Raw genomic sequence first — 16,562 nt, forward strand, 5'->3', positions numbered from 1 at the left:
CTGTAGAAAGAGTCGCTAGCTTTCAGTTGCCCCACCTTCCCACGCACTGCGTGGTTCAAACCCTCCGGGAGATAAGACTGTGTGGACTTCGAATCAGAAGGGCAGCTGGAGACAGCCCACCAGGCACAGAGGAGGGGGGAGGCGAGCTGCTGAGCTGAGAGCAGGAAGAGGAAGTGAGAGTCTGTGCTACACCTGTCCCCTTCCACCCAGCTCCAGAAAACTAACAGCCAGAGATAATCATTCTCAGCAGAGACTGAACCAACCCAAGGAAAATACCTACAGATACTGATCCCAACAAAAAAACGGTTGACCACCTCTTGCCCTATAATGAAACTTTCCTGTTGACCATATTCACCCAGGCATCCAGCACTTCTAATCAGCTTTTCCCAAGCAGCTTCCAGCCAGATTTTTCTTGAATAAGAAAGGACATCCACAGGGGCGCCTGGGTGGCTCAGTCAGTTGAGCGGCTGCCTTCGGCTCAGGTCATGAAGCCCAGGGTCCTGAGATCAAGTCTCGCATCGGGCTCCTTATTCATCAGGGAGCCTGCTTCTCCCCTGCCTGCCATTCCCCTTGCTTGCGCTATCTCTCTGTCTCTCTCTCTCTTGCTCTCTCTGTGTCCAATAAGTAAATAAAATCTTAAAAAAAAAAAAAAGCCTCCAACATAAAAAAAAAGCCTCCACAAAACAAACAAACAGAAGTAAAGGAACCCAAAGGGAATAGAGATAACGGAGGATGAAGAAGAAAACTTCAAAGAAGGAACAATATCCTCAGAGAGATACACGAAAATATTACAGCTATGAAACAAGAATAGAATGCTTTTTAAAATGAAACAATCAGAGAGAACAAAATTGGCTCTTGGACATTAAAAACGTGATAGTTAAAATAATAGCTTTGGTAAAAGAGTTTGTGGTAGACACAATAATAGACCTCCAAAAATGTTCACACTCTAGCCCCCGGAGTATAGGATCCCACAGGGCAAAGGGGCTTTGCAGATATGATAAAGGAACTTGAGGTGGGGAGAGTAGGCTGGATTATTTGGGCATGTAATCACCGTGTCCTTGTGAGAGAGGCAGGCAGGGAGAGTCAGAGAGAGAGAGAGATTTGAAGAGGCGATGCTGCTGGCTCTGAAGTTGGAGGAACCCTGAGCCAAGAAATGCAGGCAGGCTCCGGGAGCTGGAAAAGGCCGAGCACCAGATTCTCCCCCAGAGTCTACAGAAGGAATGCAGCCCTGCCTACAGAGCTGGGAGATCCAAAATTTGCGTCCTTGGAAGTCACGGTGCTTGTGGTGATTTGCTATAGCAGTGAGGGGAAACTAACTTCGGAGCAAAAGCCAAAATCAAACAGATCTCTTCGATGTCAGAACAAAAAGACAAAGAGACAGAAAAATAACACAGAACTATAAGGAAGCTGGGGTATCGGGTCAGGAGGTTCAACGTCCAACCAATAGAAGTTGCAGACAAAGAGACATTTTAAACAGAGGTCAGAAAATGATCAGAGAATAATGCAGGAACATTTCCCATAATTGAAAGACATACATTTCCTGAAGGTTGAGTCTACCAAATGCCCAGAAAAATAAAGCAAAAAGATTTTCACCGAGGCAAAGCCTCAAGAAATTCATCTTACTGGGGATTAAAAAAAAACAACTCCAAAAGATTCTAGAAAGAAAATAAAAAGTCTCCTACAAAGGATCAGGAATCAAAATGGCACCACACATAAAAGACAAAGGAGAAATGCCCTCTCAGTTTGTAGAGAATTAGCCATCTATACTCAGCCAAACCTTCAATCAAATGTGACTATACAAAAATACATTTTTACACATTTTGATCTTAAAACATTCATCTCCACGCACCATTTCTCAGGATGCTATTAGAGAATGTGCTTTACCAAATCAAAAAGGTGAACTATGAGGGGCACCTGGCTGGCTCTGTCAGCAGAGCATGTGACTTCTTGATCTCGGGGTCGAGAGTTCGAGACCCACGTTGGGTGTAGGGCTTACTTCAAAAAAAATTAAAATAAAAACAAAAAAGTAAACTATGAGAGAAAGATATGGAATTCAATCCTGGAGCACAGCACAGGGGATTCCCAAGATGTTTGCCAAGAGAAGTCTCTGGGCAGTACCTGTGCAGCAGCATAGAAAGAAGATTCTTCCGGGGCGCCTGCGTGGTTCAGTCAGTTAAGGCTCAGCTCTTGGTTTTGGCTCAGGTCGTGATCTCAGGGTCGTGAGATCCAGCTCCGCGTTGGGCTCTGCACTCAGTGGGGAGTCTGCTTGAGATTCTCTCTCTCCTTCTCCCTCTGCCCCTTCCCCCCAGCTCTCAAATAAATAAATAAATCTTTAAAAAAAAAAAAAGAGGAAGAAAGAAATTTCTTCAGACTGTAACAGGACGACAGAGGCTTCCAGACAAAGGTTTCCAGGGGGAAAAGATGGAGCCAACAGAGGATCTGAGAAGGTCGAACATGCAGAATATTGTATTAAAAGGTATTTAATGAAAACGCTGGAAAACTGAACCTATGAAAAAATGAGTTTATTTTTAACTCCAGGAAAAGCAAAACATGGTTCAAAACAGGAAATGTGGGGCTCCTGGGTGGCTTAGTCAGTTAAGCAACTGACTCTTGCTCTCAGGGTCGTGAGTTCAAGCCCCACATTGGACTCCACGCTGGGTGTGGAGCCTGCTTAAAAAAAAAGAAGAAATGTTATCATGTGTTATTTGGTCCAGTAATAAACAATATTTACAAAGTCATAGAAACAGATTCACTGAATATTGATTTAAGCGAAATTTATAATATATCTGTAGGAGGACGGGGAGGGGAAAAGAGCTGAAATCCTATCTGCCAAGATAGGAAATCAATATATAACATCTAAAATCAATGAATACCAAAAGAAAAACAAAAAGAGTTGACAGAGCGAGCCTCTAAGGAGTAGGGCTGCTGAGTTTGTAAAAAAACATTTATTATACATCTTTTATTAATATATGATTTAAGTTACCTATGCTGTAATAAAATAGATGAGTTACTTTTTTAAAGATTTTATTTATCTATTTGAGAGAGAAACAGAAAGAGAGAGAGCATGAGCGAGGGGAAGGGGGCAGAGAGAGAAGGAGAAGCAGGCTCTCCGCTGAGCAGGGAGCCCAATGCAGGACTCGATCCCAGGACCCTGAGATCATGACCTGAGCCGAAGGCAGCTGCCTAACTGACTGAGCCACCCAGGCGCCCCACCCAGGAGCCCCAGGAGTTACTTTTTAAAATACTATAGACAAGAGGGGGCTACTTGATTAAATGAAGTTCTCTTTTTTTAAGCTTAGCAACTTTTTTATTTGTATTTTTTAAAGATTTTATTTATTTATTTGAGAGAGAGTAAGAGCAAGAGAGATCACAGAGGGAAAGGGAGAGGGAGAAGCAGACTCGCCGATGAGCAAAGAGCAGATGTGCGGCTTGATCCCAGGACCCTGAGATCATGACCTGAGCTGAAGAAAGATGCTTAACCAACCGAGCCACTCAGGCGCCCCTTAAATGAAGTTCTTAAGAAGGTGGAAAGGGTGTTATCCAGGACAGGAAACGGTGAGCGTCCGGGGCAGGCGGTGAAGAGGCGAGCATGGCTGTAGAAACAGTGTTGGGGTTGCAGGTCCTGTGGGCTCCAGCGGTGGGCAGCGAAAGAAGGCCGTAGCTGATGAAACAGGATATAAGGTCTCCGGCTGGAAGAAAAGGGAGTATAGGTAGGTGAACAGCACAAGGAGAACACAGAACAAGATGCAAGCAGGGACATTTTGGCTGAGACGTTAAAGTAATAGATATCAGAAACCCCGCTATGGGTTTCTGTTATGTGACACTTACCGGAGAGACCACTCTGCAGAAATTTCAAAGGAGGTGTTTGAGAACTGATTTGATGGCTCTTAACCCTCCCTTCTTACCCTGAGGATATATAGACTCAGAGAGATGAGAGGCAGAACTTGGAGACAGTTTTTGGACAAAGCTTGTGCTGTGAACCCCACCACCCTTCAGGGGAAGGAGTGGAAAGAGTTTCACCTCAAGAAAAGGAGAAGGCTCCCAGGCCCATGGGGAATGCCTGCTATGTGTCCCTCCAGTTAGAAATCCAAAGGTTAGACATTGGGCTGGACAACTGCCGAGGGATGAGGGAAAGAATTTGCCCTGGCAAAGTACACGCGAGTGTTTCCCGTAGACCGGAGGTGGGTCGTGCCTCAGAAGGAACCGGGATGGGGCTGGAGCAGATTTAGTCCAATAGACGTCCTGGAGGATTGATGGGTCCTCGTCAGAATGAGTCTAGGCCCCTAGTGGAGATGTGTAGACCGAGGTCAAGGCTACTGCAGGTGGGGGCTCTCCCAAGAACCACTCAGCGCCCACAAGACAGGCAGCTTGGAAGCGTTAGAAGGTACAGAGTGTGAAGCATCTTACCACAGGACCATCAGGGAAGAAAGATTCTGCTCTCTTTCCTCTCCCATGCCCTCCAGCCCTGGGAGGATCAGAAACCAGTGAGTGAAGGGAAGAAGGAAAAAAGAGCGCGCGTTCCCGGGTTGCAGGCTTTCTGTCTAAGGTGGGTCCGAGCTGGGGTGGCGGGGAGAAGACACGCCTTTGAAAAGACATTGAGGTTTGGGTTACGACTGAGTGTTCTAATTGAAAAGCGAGGCTGTCTTTGTGATTGAAAGTCACCCTCCAAGTTTTTATGACCCGAAAGTGACCGGAAAACTCAGGACACTACCCAAGTTTCCATCTGAGACAAGGGAGAGAAACTAGTGCTCTGAGGAGTGGGGACGGAAGCGGGGGTGGGGGGGAGGGGGGCAAAAGAAAAAAAGAGAGAGAAGAAACGAAAGAAAAAAAGGAAGGAGCAGAGCAGGTGAAAGCAAAGTTGCTTTTATGGCTATCCCCGTGAGCCACGCTTGTTCACACGAGTGAAAGGCAAGGGACTCCAATATGGTAAAGAATATAGATTTTGGCACCAAAGAGGAATGAGTTTGTAATTTGGCTCTGCCACTTCCTAGCTATGTGACCTTGGGTAAGGGACATGACCTCTCTTAGTCTGTTTTTCCTAGTGTAAGAAGAGTTAGTTAAGCTAATCTCACATAGTTATTTGGAAGTTATAGGAAGATTATATAAGATAACATTTGGGAAAACACTGAAAAATATATTCTCGGGGTGCCTGGGTGGCTCGGTTCAGTGGCTGCCTTCGGCTCAGGTCATGGTCCCCAGGGTCCTGGGATCGAGTCCGGCATCGGGCTCCCTGCTCAGCGGGGAACCTGCTTCTCCCCCTGCCTTCCACTCCCCATGCTTGCACGCGCTCTCTCTCTCTGTCAAATAAATAAATAAAATCTTTAAAAAAACGCACAAAAACATATTCTCTTCCATTCTCTTTGTTATGGGATGTGGGCCCGGGTATGCCAGGGAAGGCTTTCTAAAGACAGTGACTTTTTGCACTGACTTTTCCAGAGGATGGAAGAGAAGCAGAGAGGCAGAGGGGCATCACGGGATGCTCTAGACAAAGATGAAGGGAGACCAGGATTCGCAGAGAACGGGCAGGACATCCGGTTAAGTTTGAATTTCAGATAAACAGCAAATAAGCTTTTAGTATACAAAAATGTTTGGGACCTATTTATACGACAACATATTCATTGTTTATCCGGAATTCTTATTTAAGTGGGTGTCCTGTATTTTGATTTGCTAACTCTGGCTTCCCTCCGTGAGACCGGGTTGAGCTGCTGGGCCGTGGGGAACAGAGTGGGCTGGGCGTCCCCCGTTCGAGAAGGCCTGTCCTCGTACCTGTTTTCTAAGTTTTGTGGGGTTTCAGCTGAGAGGACAGGACTTAAGCTGCAGTGTCATGAGATTTAGTGAGACTGAACCGAACTGAAATGCTACACACCGAGGGAGCCCGAGAGGGAGGCTGGCCCTCAGGACAACAGCATCCCAAGCAGGTGGGCATTCTTTGCTCCTGGACGCAGAGGAACGGGTGCCCAAAGCAAGTGCTCAGAAAGAATGGGAGGCTCGGGATTCCCCCCACATTCTCTCCCAGCACTTGTGCCTTCTCAGGCCCAGCCAGGCCCTGGCTCTCCCGCTAGGGCTAGGGCAAAACGGGTCCCCCAGAAGCAGCCCCTTGTGGGGGAGGTAGGTGCCTGCTGAACGCTGACTGAGCCCTTTGCTTTGTACCCATCCTGCTTATTCCCAAACAACAGAAGTGCTGCTCAGCCGCCTGGTCAGCCCCATTATGCTCTTGCCACAAAGTGCTGAGTCCAGGGGCTGCCCTGGCCCCATGACCTCACCCCTTCTGCGCTGGGCCTCATCCTCATCCTCATCCAGAGGCAAGGCCAGCAGTCCAAGCCGTCCATAAGATTCTACTGAGCATCTTCCATGCGTCGTCTGCAGCCCTAGTCTTGAGGCGCGCGACGTTTAAACTGAGCAGGTGGCATTTGGAGGGCTGTCTCGTTCCCCTGAAGGGCCTTCATCACCTTCGAATCAACGGCCCATCCCGCTGGACAGCCAGTCGCCCCAGGGTGCTGAGAACACAGTTCACAATCCACGTCCCCAGTAGAGCAGGGCCCTCAGAGAATGTGACAGAATGTACTGCTAAAATCAAATAAACACACACACCACCCACCAATAACAACAACAAAACCCATATAAACAAAAGTATTGGGAAAAAAGAAAAACTGAATGAATGTGGTCTTTTCCAAATTCAAAGAAAACATTCATCTGTTCCATTTTTCTAAGATCTTTGCTGCTTGCTCCCACTTGTCTCCGTGAGAATCTGGCACAAGGCGGTATCTGATTTGGGACGATCGATAACCTAGTTGCCACTTACTGAGCTCTGAGTACCTAACGCGGCCCTAAAGACTTCGTCTCCCTCCGTCCGATGACAATGACTCAGGTAGGTGGTATCACCCTACTCTACGCCAGAGACGCAGGGCTGCCCAGAGGAAGGAATATGGTGTTTGGAGTCAGACGTGCATCCAAGTCGCTGCTGGGTTCCCTGAGCCAGGACGTGGCCCCTCAGAACCTCAGTAAGCTCGTAGGTAAAGTGGGTATTATAATGATCTCCTTCACGGGGTTGTTGTGAGGATAAAGGAGGTCCTGTCTAGATCACAGTAAATGCTCAGGACGCTGTAGGTATTGTTATTAAGGCTGAACAGGGAGAGACTGACATCCCGCTTGGGAGAAGGAATTGCAAGCTGGTTGTTGCGCTCATTTCCACTCCTGGAGCGGCTCTGCCCTGACTTTCCTGGAAAGAGACTGTGGAGGTGGCTGAAGCCCCCAGGCTGTAACCATCAGAGGGGCAGGGGAAGCAACAGTTCCAGACAATGCCAGAGGGAGAATCCTCTAGAACTTGGTTACAAATCATATCTTCTCCAGCTTCCTCAGGCTTCAGGTCATTGAGGAAAGCAGGACAGGCTAGGGCAGCTCATGACGCCAACCATATTGGATGGATATTTGTAAATGGTTCACCCAATAACCCCAACTCCCGCCCCACCCCCTACACGCACAATAGTTTTGTGTGTGTGTGTTTGGGCTTTTTGATCCAACATAAGAGCCCCACTTTTCTATAAAAAGTAAAAATTGGCTCGATCAGTCTTTGTTGTACTAACACTTAAATGGGGTGGCACCTGAGTGGCTCAGTGGGTTAAGCGTCTGCCTTCAGCTCAGGTCATGATCTCAGGGTCCTGGGATCGAGCCCCGCGTCAGGCTCCCTGCTCCACGGGAAGTCTGCTTCTCTCTCTCTCTCTCTCTCTCTCTCGCCCTCTGCCCCTCCCCCTCCACATGCTCTCTCTCACTCTCTCTCCCTCTCTCAAATAAATAAATAAAATCTTTTTTAAAAATGGGGTGTAAAGCTCCCAAATGAAGACGCTGAGAGTATACAAAGCACAAACACAGCGCAAGCAGGTCAGTTGTCACAGGGTAAGGGCTACTTCAGTTACTTCTGTGCTCCCCGAGGTACAAAACCTCATCAGAGGATGTCATTCATTTATTCATCCATTCACTCAAAACATATTTACCCAGCTAGGAGCTATGCCCAGAACGGAAGATACAATGATGAACAAGACAGAGGAAGTCCCTGCCTTCCCAGAGCATGAAGTCCAGTAGAAGAGGCAGATAATTAAACAATTCGGCTTCTTTCTTTTCAAAAATAGCTTGAGTGATTTTGATAGCAATTGTGTTCACGTTGTTCAAAACTCAAAAAGTACAGACAAATATACCGTGAAAAGTTTTATCCTCTACCTGAGCCCTGGTGCCTCAGTTGCCCTCCTTGGAGCCCAATATTTCTAGTTTTTAAAGTATGTTCTACAGCATCACCAATGCAATAGTTGAAGAAGTACAGGGTGCCACGAGAGCACGTTGCCAGTCCGGGGGGCCAGGGAACGAACGAGTGAACAAATGACCAGACGAGTGTTTCCCTAAGACCCTAATTCTGTGCATGAAGAGAAGGAAAGGTGAGGAAGAGCCACCAGCCACGGACAGCTGGTCCCTTAATCCCTCGCACGGCCACCAGCCGGCCAGAGCCTGCCATGATCCCCAAGGCAACTCTGTCCCTTGCCAGCCATTGATCTAGACATCCCCAATTAATCAAGCAGCAAAAACGTCCAGGGTGGCGCACCAGCCTCAGGCCTGGGTGTTTGGAATGTTCTGCTCAAATCTGCAAATACTCGTGTCTATATCAGAACTCGCCCCCTGGGTCTTGGTTCTACAAAAAGGGCGCTCCAACAAATCTTGAGTCACAGGCTGGACCCGACTGGCAGAGGGATTGGGAAAACCTTACTGGGAAAAGTTTCTTCCTCTCTCCAAGCTGCTATGGAATTTTCTACATTATCTGTCACCAGAAAGAGAGGAGGGTAATAAACAATAATAAACCTGTAATGTGTCAGGTCGATATGATCTCCTTTTGCAGGGTTGAGAAAGGCGGAGCGACTTGCCCAGAATCACCTAGCCAGGAGAGCTGGGAACCGAGCCCACGTTTGCCTGCCTCAATGCTCTCCTCACCCTTGCGTCTCATAGTAGCTGTGATAATTGAGCAACACCTCGGGGCTCCTGGGGAAGCCCATGATTCCCCTGCACTCCTCTCCCCAGATGCCCTGAACCTCCAGGGAGAAATCATCGGAGCCTTTAGGGTACTAAAGGCAGAGCGCCTTGGGAACTGTGGGATTTCCAAGGTCCTGAAACCATATAGTAACAACCCCAAAAGATTCACTGGCCCCAGATTTTAAAATAAAACTGCAAAATTAAAATGAATATTTGATACAATAGCCACAGAGAGATTCATGTCCACTGAAGTCAACCATTATTGAATTCAACTCTTACAGATTTCTTTTTTTTCATTTAAATTCAATTAATTAACATATAATGTATTATTTGTTTCAGGGATACAGGTCTGTGATTCACCAGTCTTATCAGATTTCTATATAAATATACTATAATAAAGATTCCTGAGAATACAGTGAACCTTTTTTTTTTTGGTCCAAATAAAGTTCAGAATTTTTACGGCCCTTCCACATTTTTTCAAAGCAAAAATGTCTATCATGGATGGGAAATGTTGGCCGTGACGTGGGGTCCGAGGAAGGTCCCAGGGCAGCACGAGGAACTTGGAGAAGGGTAAGGGACCAGCACTCACACAGAGACCCGTCCTCACCTCGCAGCTGTTCCTGAGATCAAGACCACGGCCGCCAAGGTCTGCAGCCCCCAGCCTCGCCCTTTGGATTTCTGTTTCTCCAGTTTAAACAAAAGCCTGAGGGATGCCTGCCCAGCAGGCTGAGCCACCAAAGCTCTGGGGATCAGGGAGAACAAAAGCCGAGGGAAAGCAGAGTGCTGACAGGGCCTGAGGCCCTCAGCCGCAGGGCTATAAAGAGCAGGGCCGCAGAGGAAGTGGCACCAGATGGAGACCCAGACTGTGCAGCAGGAGCTGGGTGAGTAGAGCCCTGCAGGGTGCCCTGGCCCTTCCATTCCTCCCCCTACAGACACACGCCCAGGAAGGGGGCCCGGTTTTTCTCCGAGCCTCCTGGCCTGGCTGGAGAAGAGTGGGGAACTCTGGGGGAAGGCAGCCTTCTCTTGCCGCCCCAAGAAGAGTCATTTATATGGCAGTGAGCCCTGGCCTCGCCATCAGGGCTGGGAGGGTGCCTGGGGCTCCAGGAAATGAGCAGGCTCCCAGGGCATAGGCAGAAGGTCTGGGGGTCAGAGGTGCAGAATGGAAAGATGTATCGCAGAGTTTACATATGCATCAGCCCCTGGGCCTGATACCAGCCAGAAAGAAGGGCTACAAATAGGCTGTTTTGAGCCTGTCTTCTTCCCTCCTTCCCTCCCTCCTATCCTTCCTTCCTTTACCCTTGCTACCATCTTTTCTATCTACCTAACCTCTGTGAGCCTCAGCATCCTCACCTATAAAATAGAGAGGATGACACCACTACCCTCACAGGCTTGGTGTCAAGATTAAATGTATTAATGCGTATCAAGCATCTTGAACAGGGCCTGGCGTAGAGTGAGCCATTGTTAGCGATCATCACCCCACTTTTCTTTTTTTTTTTTTTTAAAGATTTTTAAAAATTTATTTATTTGACAGAGAGATAGCACAGGTAGGCAGAGCGGCAGGCAGAGGGAAAGGGAGAAGCAGGCTCTCTGCTGAGCAGGGAGCCCGATGCGGGGTTCGATCCAAGGACCCTGGGATCATGACCTGAGCCGAAGGCAGACGCTTAACCGACTGAGCCACCCAGGCGCCCCCACCCCACTTTTCTTGCTCACTTTCCTTCCGTAATTCTTTTTCAATGCCACCCATCCCCCACACCCACCCCGAACGGCCCGGACTTGGGCCCAGCACGGCCCGCACCCCTCAGTCAGGAGACCCAGGCCCTGCCACTGAGGGGTCCACCCGGGACACCTTCGATGGACAGACAGATCGGTACTCTGACGAGTGCTGGGAACCGGGAGAGAATGGCGGCGGGGTGGCGCGTGCGGCCGGTCGGCGGTCGGCGTGAGGCTGGGGGGAGCCGGGGGGAGGGGACCCCACGCCGCGGGTGGACTGGATGGGCGCCAAGGACTTTACACTGGGGTAGGCCAGACGGAGCCAGTGCTGCCGCCCACAGGGGGCACCTGGAGACAGGCAAGGGGGCGACGGCCACATAAATCAAGAGGTCGCGCAGCCTGGGTGGCCCGTCACCTGCATTGTCGCTTTGAATCCTTCCGATAACTGCGCGTAGAAGCTCTGTCTCCGGGAAACAACGGAGGCTCAGCCAGCGAGCCGCCCAGCCGGGGCCCCAGCAAAGTCTATCTACTGGACTCGAAGCCCCCTTTGCTTCCTCCTGCCCGGAGGCCATGTCACTGATGGGTGTCTTGTCTTCCAGAAACCCTTCCAACCACCAAGATGGCTCAAACCAACCCCATGCCGGGGTCCGTGGGGCCATGGAAGGTAAGCTCACTCCCATCATGCGGAATACTGAGCAGTCCCACCGGGCAGGGCATGAGATGCCGCCACAGTGCAGGCCCCGGGCCTGTGCTTTTCCATGGGGCAATGACCCACGGATAATATACCAGTTTTAGGGGAAGAGTCGACCCAACTTCCAGATGTTGTCTCAGGAAGGAGCTTTCAGAATGCCCCATTCCGACAGAAGGATGACCCTGGAAGCCCGGGATGGGTGGAAGATGATACCTAGTTTTCTAGGTCACCTCTCCTCCACACTACTAAAATCATCTTTTTTTAAAAAAGATTTTATTTATTTATTTGAGAGAGAGAGAGCACGAGCAGGGGGTGTGGCAGAGGGAGAAACAGACTCCCCACTGAGCAGGGAGCCCAACGCGGGGCTCGATCCCAGGACCCTGGCATCATGACCTGAGCCGAAGGCAGACGCTTACCAACTGACCACCCAGGTGCCCCTAAAATCATCTTAAAACAGAGCAGCCCAGGGGCGCCTGGCTGGCTCAGTAGGTGGAGCCATGCACCTCTTGATCTCGGGGTTGTGGATTGGAGCCCCACGTTGGGTGTAGAGATTACTTGAAAATAAAATAATAACAAAAAGAATAAAAAAAATAGAGCAGCCCAGAGTGGAATATGCTGCCGTGGAGAAACGGGTCCAGAAATGAAGACAGATTTGCCACCAGATCCCAGACCAGGTCTCCTGACTCCCAACATGAGGTTGATGGTACCCATTGCCTGAAGTGGCCGATCCTCAGCTTTTCGCTGTTTTCCTCAACACCCCTACCCTCTTCACTGGGTCAACTCTGAGGACAGTTCACAGCTTTGGGTGTTTGTCCTCTAGCCAGGTTCAAGAGCCAAGTTCTAGTTTAAGGTATGAAAGGGGTTTATCACAATTCTCCATTTACACGGTGCGTTTCTGTAGTGGATGTGGCTGGAGAAGATAAGAAATAATCCACAGGAAGGCCTGGGAGTCCCAGAGTCCAGGCCTCTGGGCCACACTTACACAGGAAGTATGGTGGAAGAAGAGTCCACAAGTCCTTGGTCTGTCCACTGGGCCCGGTGTTATTCCTGGCAAACCATTCCTATCATAAACCCATCCCCACACTTCATCCCTAGCCTGAGCATGTAAACACCACCAACCAGTGGTATTAATCCAAGCCCCTTCCTATCCTGTCTATACCGGAAGAGACCCTACCAGACATCCTGGGCTATAGCTAGTGATGAAAAACACAGGGTCGGACAAAAGTTAAGCTCTTGACCTGGGCCTCTGTTCTTCCTGATGTACCACGTTCTAACTCTGTTTCCCCATTCAATTCCATTCAGATAACCATCTACGACCAGGAGAATTTCCAGGGCAAGAGGATGGAGTTCACCAGCTCCTGCCCAAATGTCTCTGAGCGCAGTTTTGATAATGTCCGGTCTCTCAAGGTGGAATGTGGCGCGTGAGTATGGACCTCAGCAGAAACCCAGGGCCCTTATTTGTGGTCTCTGTAGACATGCGGCCATAAAGATGGGGATCAGGGAAGAAAGATGCCCCCCAGATTCTAATCCGTTCTGGGAGAGACCTCCATATGGAAGTAATCTCAAAAGAAATCACTACATGTGTAATTTAGTAACTCAAAGCTAGAAGGAACATGAGGTTCCTAGTGGCTTAGTATTCGCTTTGGGTGGGGGAGGCTTTAAAGAAATGTAGACCATGGGGAGGGGCAGTGACAGTCATCAGATCTGGGGCCTCTAGAGCCCACATGCTGCTACCTAGGATTCTCTCAGAATAGCCACAGGACCCTTTAGTTTGTCTTGCCTACAGAAAATAGAGGAAACCTTCAAGCTGCAACCTCTTTCCCGATAACTCCCTAATTTCTCTGTGTAAAAAGAATCTCAACCCCAGGACCTAAGAGCCATATTAGGTCCCAGTTAGTCTTTGAGGAGTTTCTTGTTGATGATTGATTTCTTTGACGAGTTGGACTCTTGTTTTGTTTTCTGACTCTTTGGCAGGATAGTTGAGGCCTTTACCATCAGCCTGAAAACACAAGGAAAGGACTCTCCTTTGGCCTAAGCAAAACGGGCTTTGTACTTGGAGAAGCTTCCACAAGTCGTGGGCCACCAAATTGAGCTAACCCTTTAAAGGGAGTAAAATACTTTAAGGTGTCATTGGAAACTGAGACTTGGCTGTGAAAAGTTGATCTGAGGTGTTTTAATAAATAAGGAATAGGTGTGTAACAGCAGGAGTAAGAACCCACAAAGTTAAAAGGAAAACAAGAGACTAGTAACCCATCAGCTGCCGGTTTGCTTCCTTAGGAAGAAGCCAGTAGGTTTGGCTGGAGCCAGAGCGATAGTCAGTCACTAGATCCTGAACCTGGAGCTCCAAGTAGAGAATAATGGAACTTGGAGAGAAAGGAAATATAATTTTAGACTGACTTTGCTCATACACATTGCTCAGGTCAGTGAAGCAGACCCTTTCAGCGGATAATCCCAAAACAAATATTACATTTACAAACCTATTAATGTAGCTGCCAGCTCATTCCCCACCTCTTGTGACATGGCTCTATTGGAATTGGCTTGATATTTTACCGGACTTCTAACATGTAAAACAAAAGATGCCTTCTCCCTGAGGCCACATAGGCTCTGAACCCATGAACAAACGCCACTACTTGTCTTTGGCAGCTGGGTTGGTTATGAGCATACCAGCTTCTGCGGGCAACAGTTTATCCTGGAGAGAGGAGAATACCCTCGCTGGGACGCCTGGAGCGGGAGTAATGCCTACCACATTGAGCGCCTCATGTCCTTCCGCCCCGTCTGTTCAGCTGTGAGTCCCTGCATTTTTCACTTCCGTGCGTGTGGGGGGGTGGGGCAAGAGAGGGTGCATATGGCCTGACACTTAGTGCTACTTCTCATCAGTTATGCTGAAATGCAGCAGGAAGGACAAAAGTAAAAAAAGAGAAAAGAAAAACACTGGTCCCTCTGTTTCTAAATCTGCCATTTGGTTTTTCCCTAGTAGAAGGTATTTTCATTGAGCTAAAAGAGTGGCAGGAAGTGGATACTCAAGAGCCCACATCTTCAAAAGTGCAGTAGGATAACTAGTGAGAGCTAGTTTTGCCTGTTTTTGTACTTCATACGGGTTAGTCTCTGCCTTAATGGTTGCATAGTATTCATATCCCCTAGTGGACTTTAGGTTATTTCCAACACCGTATACACACACATACACACAGGCTTGCTTTTTCTAGTAATTTCTGTGATCTTTTCTCACATTAGTGAATATTAATCCCTTGGTTGGCTGTGTGTTGCAAGTATTTTTTCCCACTCATATTTTCTTCGTCGATCTTTTGTTGTTCCATAGTTCCATCAGTTATTTGTACATTTTAAATGTTATGGTTATTACATTGGACTGGACAGGATTGAGTAGTTCTTACCTCCATATTGCCTGAAATATTTTTACATTCAATGATCATGTACTTCCTTCTGTAAACCAGAAGAGTCTTGAATTTGAAAAATATGCTAATTAAAAAAAAAAAGAGAGAAAAATATGCTAATTAAAGAATTAAGACAGCCATTAACAGTGGTACCAAATAATTTAAAAAATTTTCTGGATTACAGAATCATAAGGAGTCTAAGATTACCATCTTTGAGAAGGAAAACTTCATTGGACGCCAGTGGGAAATCTGTGATGACTACCCCTCCTTGCAAGCCATGGGTTGGTTCAACAACGAAGTTGGTTCCATGAAGATACAATGTGGGGCGTAAGTGCAAAAACAGGGTTGGGGCACTTTTCAAAGTAACTCTTGCAAATGTAGACCTTGTGAATATTAATACATCAATGGTTACATCTTATCAGATTTCATACATTAGTATATTGATTTGGCTGGCACATTCTAGTTATTAATTTTCAAATTTCAAGTTGTTGGTACCAACTATCACTTAAGGTCAGTTTTTTCCCCTCTCAAATATTTCTCTCTGGAATTACGTTGACTACTCTTTTACCTTTTTTAAAAAGATTCATTTATTTGAGAGAGAGAGTGCATGTGCATTAGCAGGGGGCGGGGCAGAGGGAGAGGGAGAGAAGCAGATTCCCCACTGAGCATGTTGCTCCATCTCACGACCCTGAGATCATGACCTGAGCTAAAATCAATAGTCAGATACTTAACCAACTGATCCACCCAGGCACCCTCTTTTAAAAGTTTTTTCATGGGGCGCCTGAGTGGCTCAGTCGTTAAGTGTCTGCCTTTGGCTCAGGTCATAATCTCAGGGTCCTGGGATCGAGCCCCACATCGGGCTCCCTGCTCAGCCGGAAGCCTGCTTCTCCCTCTCCTGCTCCCCCTGCTTGTGTTCCCTCTCTCGCTGTGTCTCTGTCAAATAAATAAAATCTTAAAAAAAAAGGTTTCTTCATAATCAAGATTAATTTTCAACTAGCTGTAGCCATACTAGCTGTAGCCATATTATGCTCACAGAGCCTGGCACTTAGGATGGCTGTTGTTTTCTAAGCCTAAAAGCATTCTGTACCGATTGTGTTGAGGAAAGAGGTTCAGGTTTTAGGGTACTGACCACGTTCCTGACTGGTTTTAATAATCTACTGTGCTTTGGATTTTCTAGCTGGGTCTGCTACCAGTATCCTGGATACCGTGGTTATCAATATATCTTGGAATGTGACCATCATGGAGGAGACTATAAACACTGGAGAGAGTGGGGTTCTCACGCCCAGACTTCCCAGATTCAATCAATTCGCCGTATCCAACAGTAGTGGATTAAAAGCTCCAAGTAAGAGAAACCTTGCTAAGCAATCTAGAATGAGTTTTATGTTAGCTGCTGAAATCCACAATAAATGTCATTAAAAAAAAAAACTGTGTAGACTGAATTAACTACCATACTTCTTTTTTTCAAAGATTTGTTTGAGAGTGTGCACGTGCAGTGGGGGAGGGGCAGGAGGAAAGAGAAACTTAAGCAGACTTAAAGCTGAGTGCAAAGCCCAACTCAGGGCTCTATCTCAAAACTCTGAGATCAGGGCCCTGAGATCACAACCTGAGCGGAAACAGATGCTTAACCGCGCCACTAGGTGCCTCTTTAAGTAGGCTCCACACCCAGGCCCAATGTGGGGCTTGAACAAGTCCTGAGCCAAGAGTCAGACGATTAACCAACTGAGCCACCCAGGCATCCCACCATACTTTTATATAAATCA

The 16,562-nt window shown here is 47.7% G+C and overlaps 1 protein-coding gene across 1 annotated transcript; it reads left to right on the forward strand.

The window, feature by feature from the left end:
- Positions 1-9,861: 9,861 nt before the first annotated feature.
- Positions 9,862-16,227, forward strand: CRYBA1 (crystallin beta A1). Its single transcript, XM_032428657.1, has 6 exons — positions 9,862-9,893; positions 11,322-11,386; positions 12,716-12,834; positions 14,057-14,198; positions 14,987-15,129; positions 15,980-16,227. The coding sequence occupies exons 1-6, from the start codon at positions 9,863-9,865 to the stop codon at positions 16,125-16,127; spliced, it is 648 nt and encodes a 215-aa protein (XP_032284548.1). The 5' UTR covers position 9,862; the 3' UTR covers positions 16,128-16,227.
- Positions 16,228-16,562: the final 335 nt, after the last annotated feature.

The sequence above is a fragment of the Phoca vitulina genome, unplaced genomic scaffold (genome assembly GCF_004348235.1).
Source record: "Phoca vitulina isolate PV1807 unplaced genomic scaffold, GSC_HSeal_1.0 scaffold40, whole genome shotgun sequence".
NCBI classification, from domain to species: domain Eukaryota; kingdom Metazoa; phylum Chordata; class Mammalia; order Carnivora; family Phocidae; genus Phoca; species Phoca vitulina.

Bases quoted from the DNA above. Each gene is read 5' to 3' on its own strand.
- CRYBA1 (XM_032428657.1), top strand. From the start codon at position 9,863: ATGGAGACCCAGACTGTGCAGCAGGAGCTGG. The intron at 9,894-11,321 runs GTGAGTAGAGCC...CTTGTCTTCCAG, and splicing joins GACTGTGCAGCAGGAGCTGG to AAACCCTTCCAACCACCAAG. The intron at 14,199-14,986 runs GTGAGTCCCTGC...TCTGGATTACAG, and splicing joins TCCGCCCCGTCTGTTCAGCT to AATCATAAGGAGTCTAAGAT.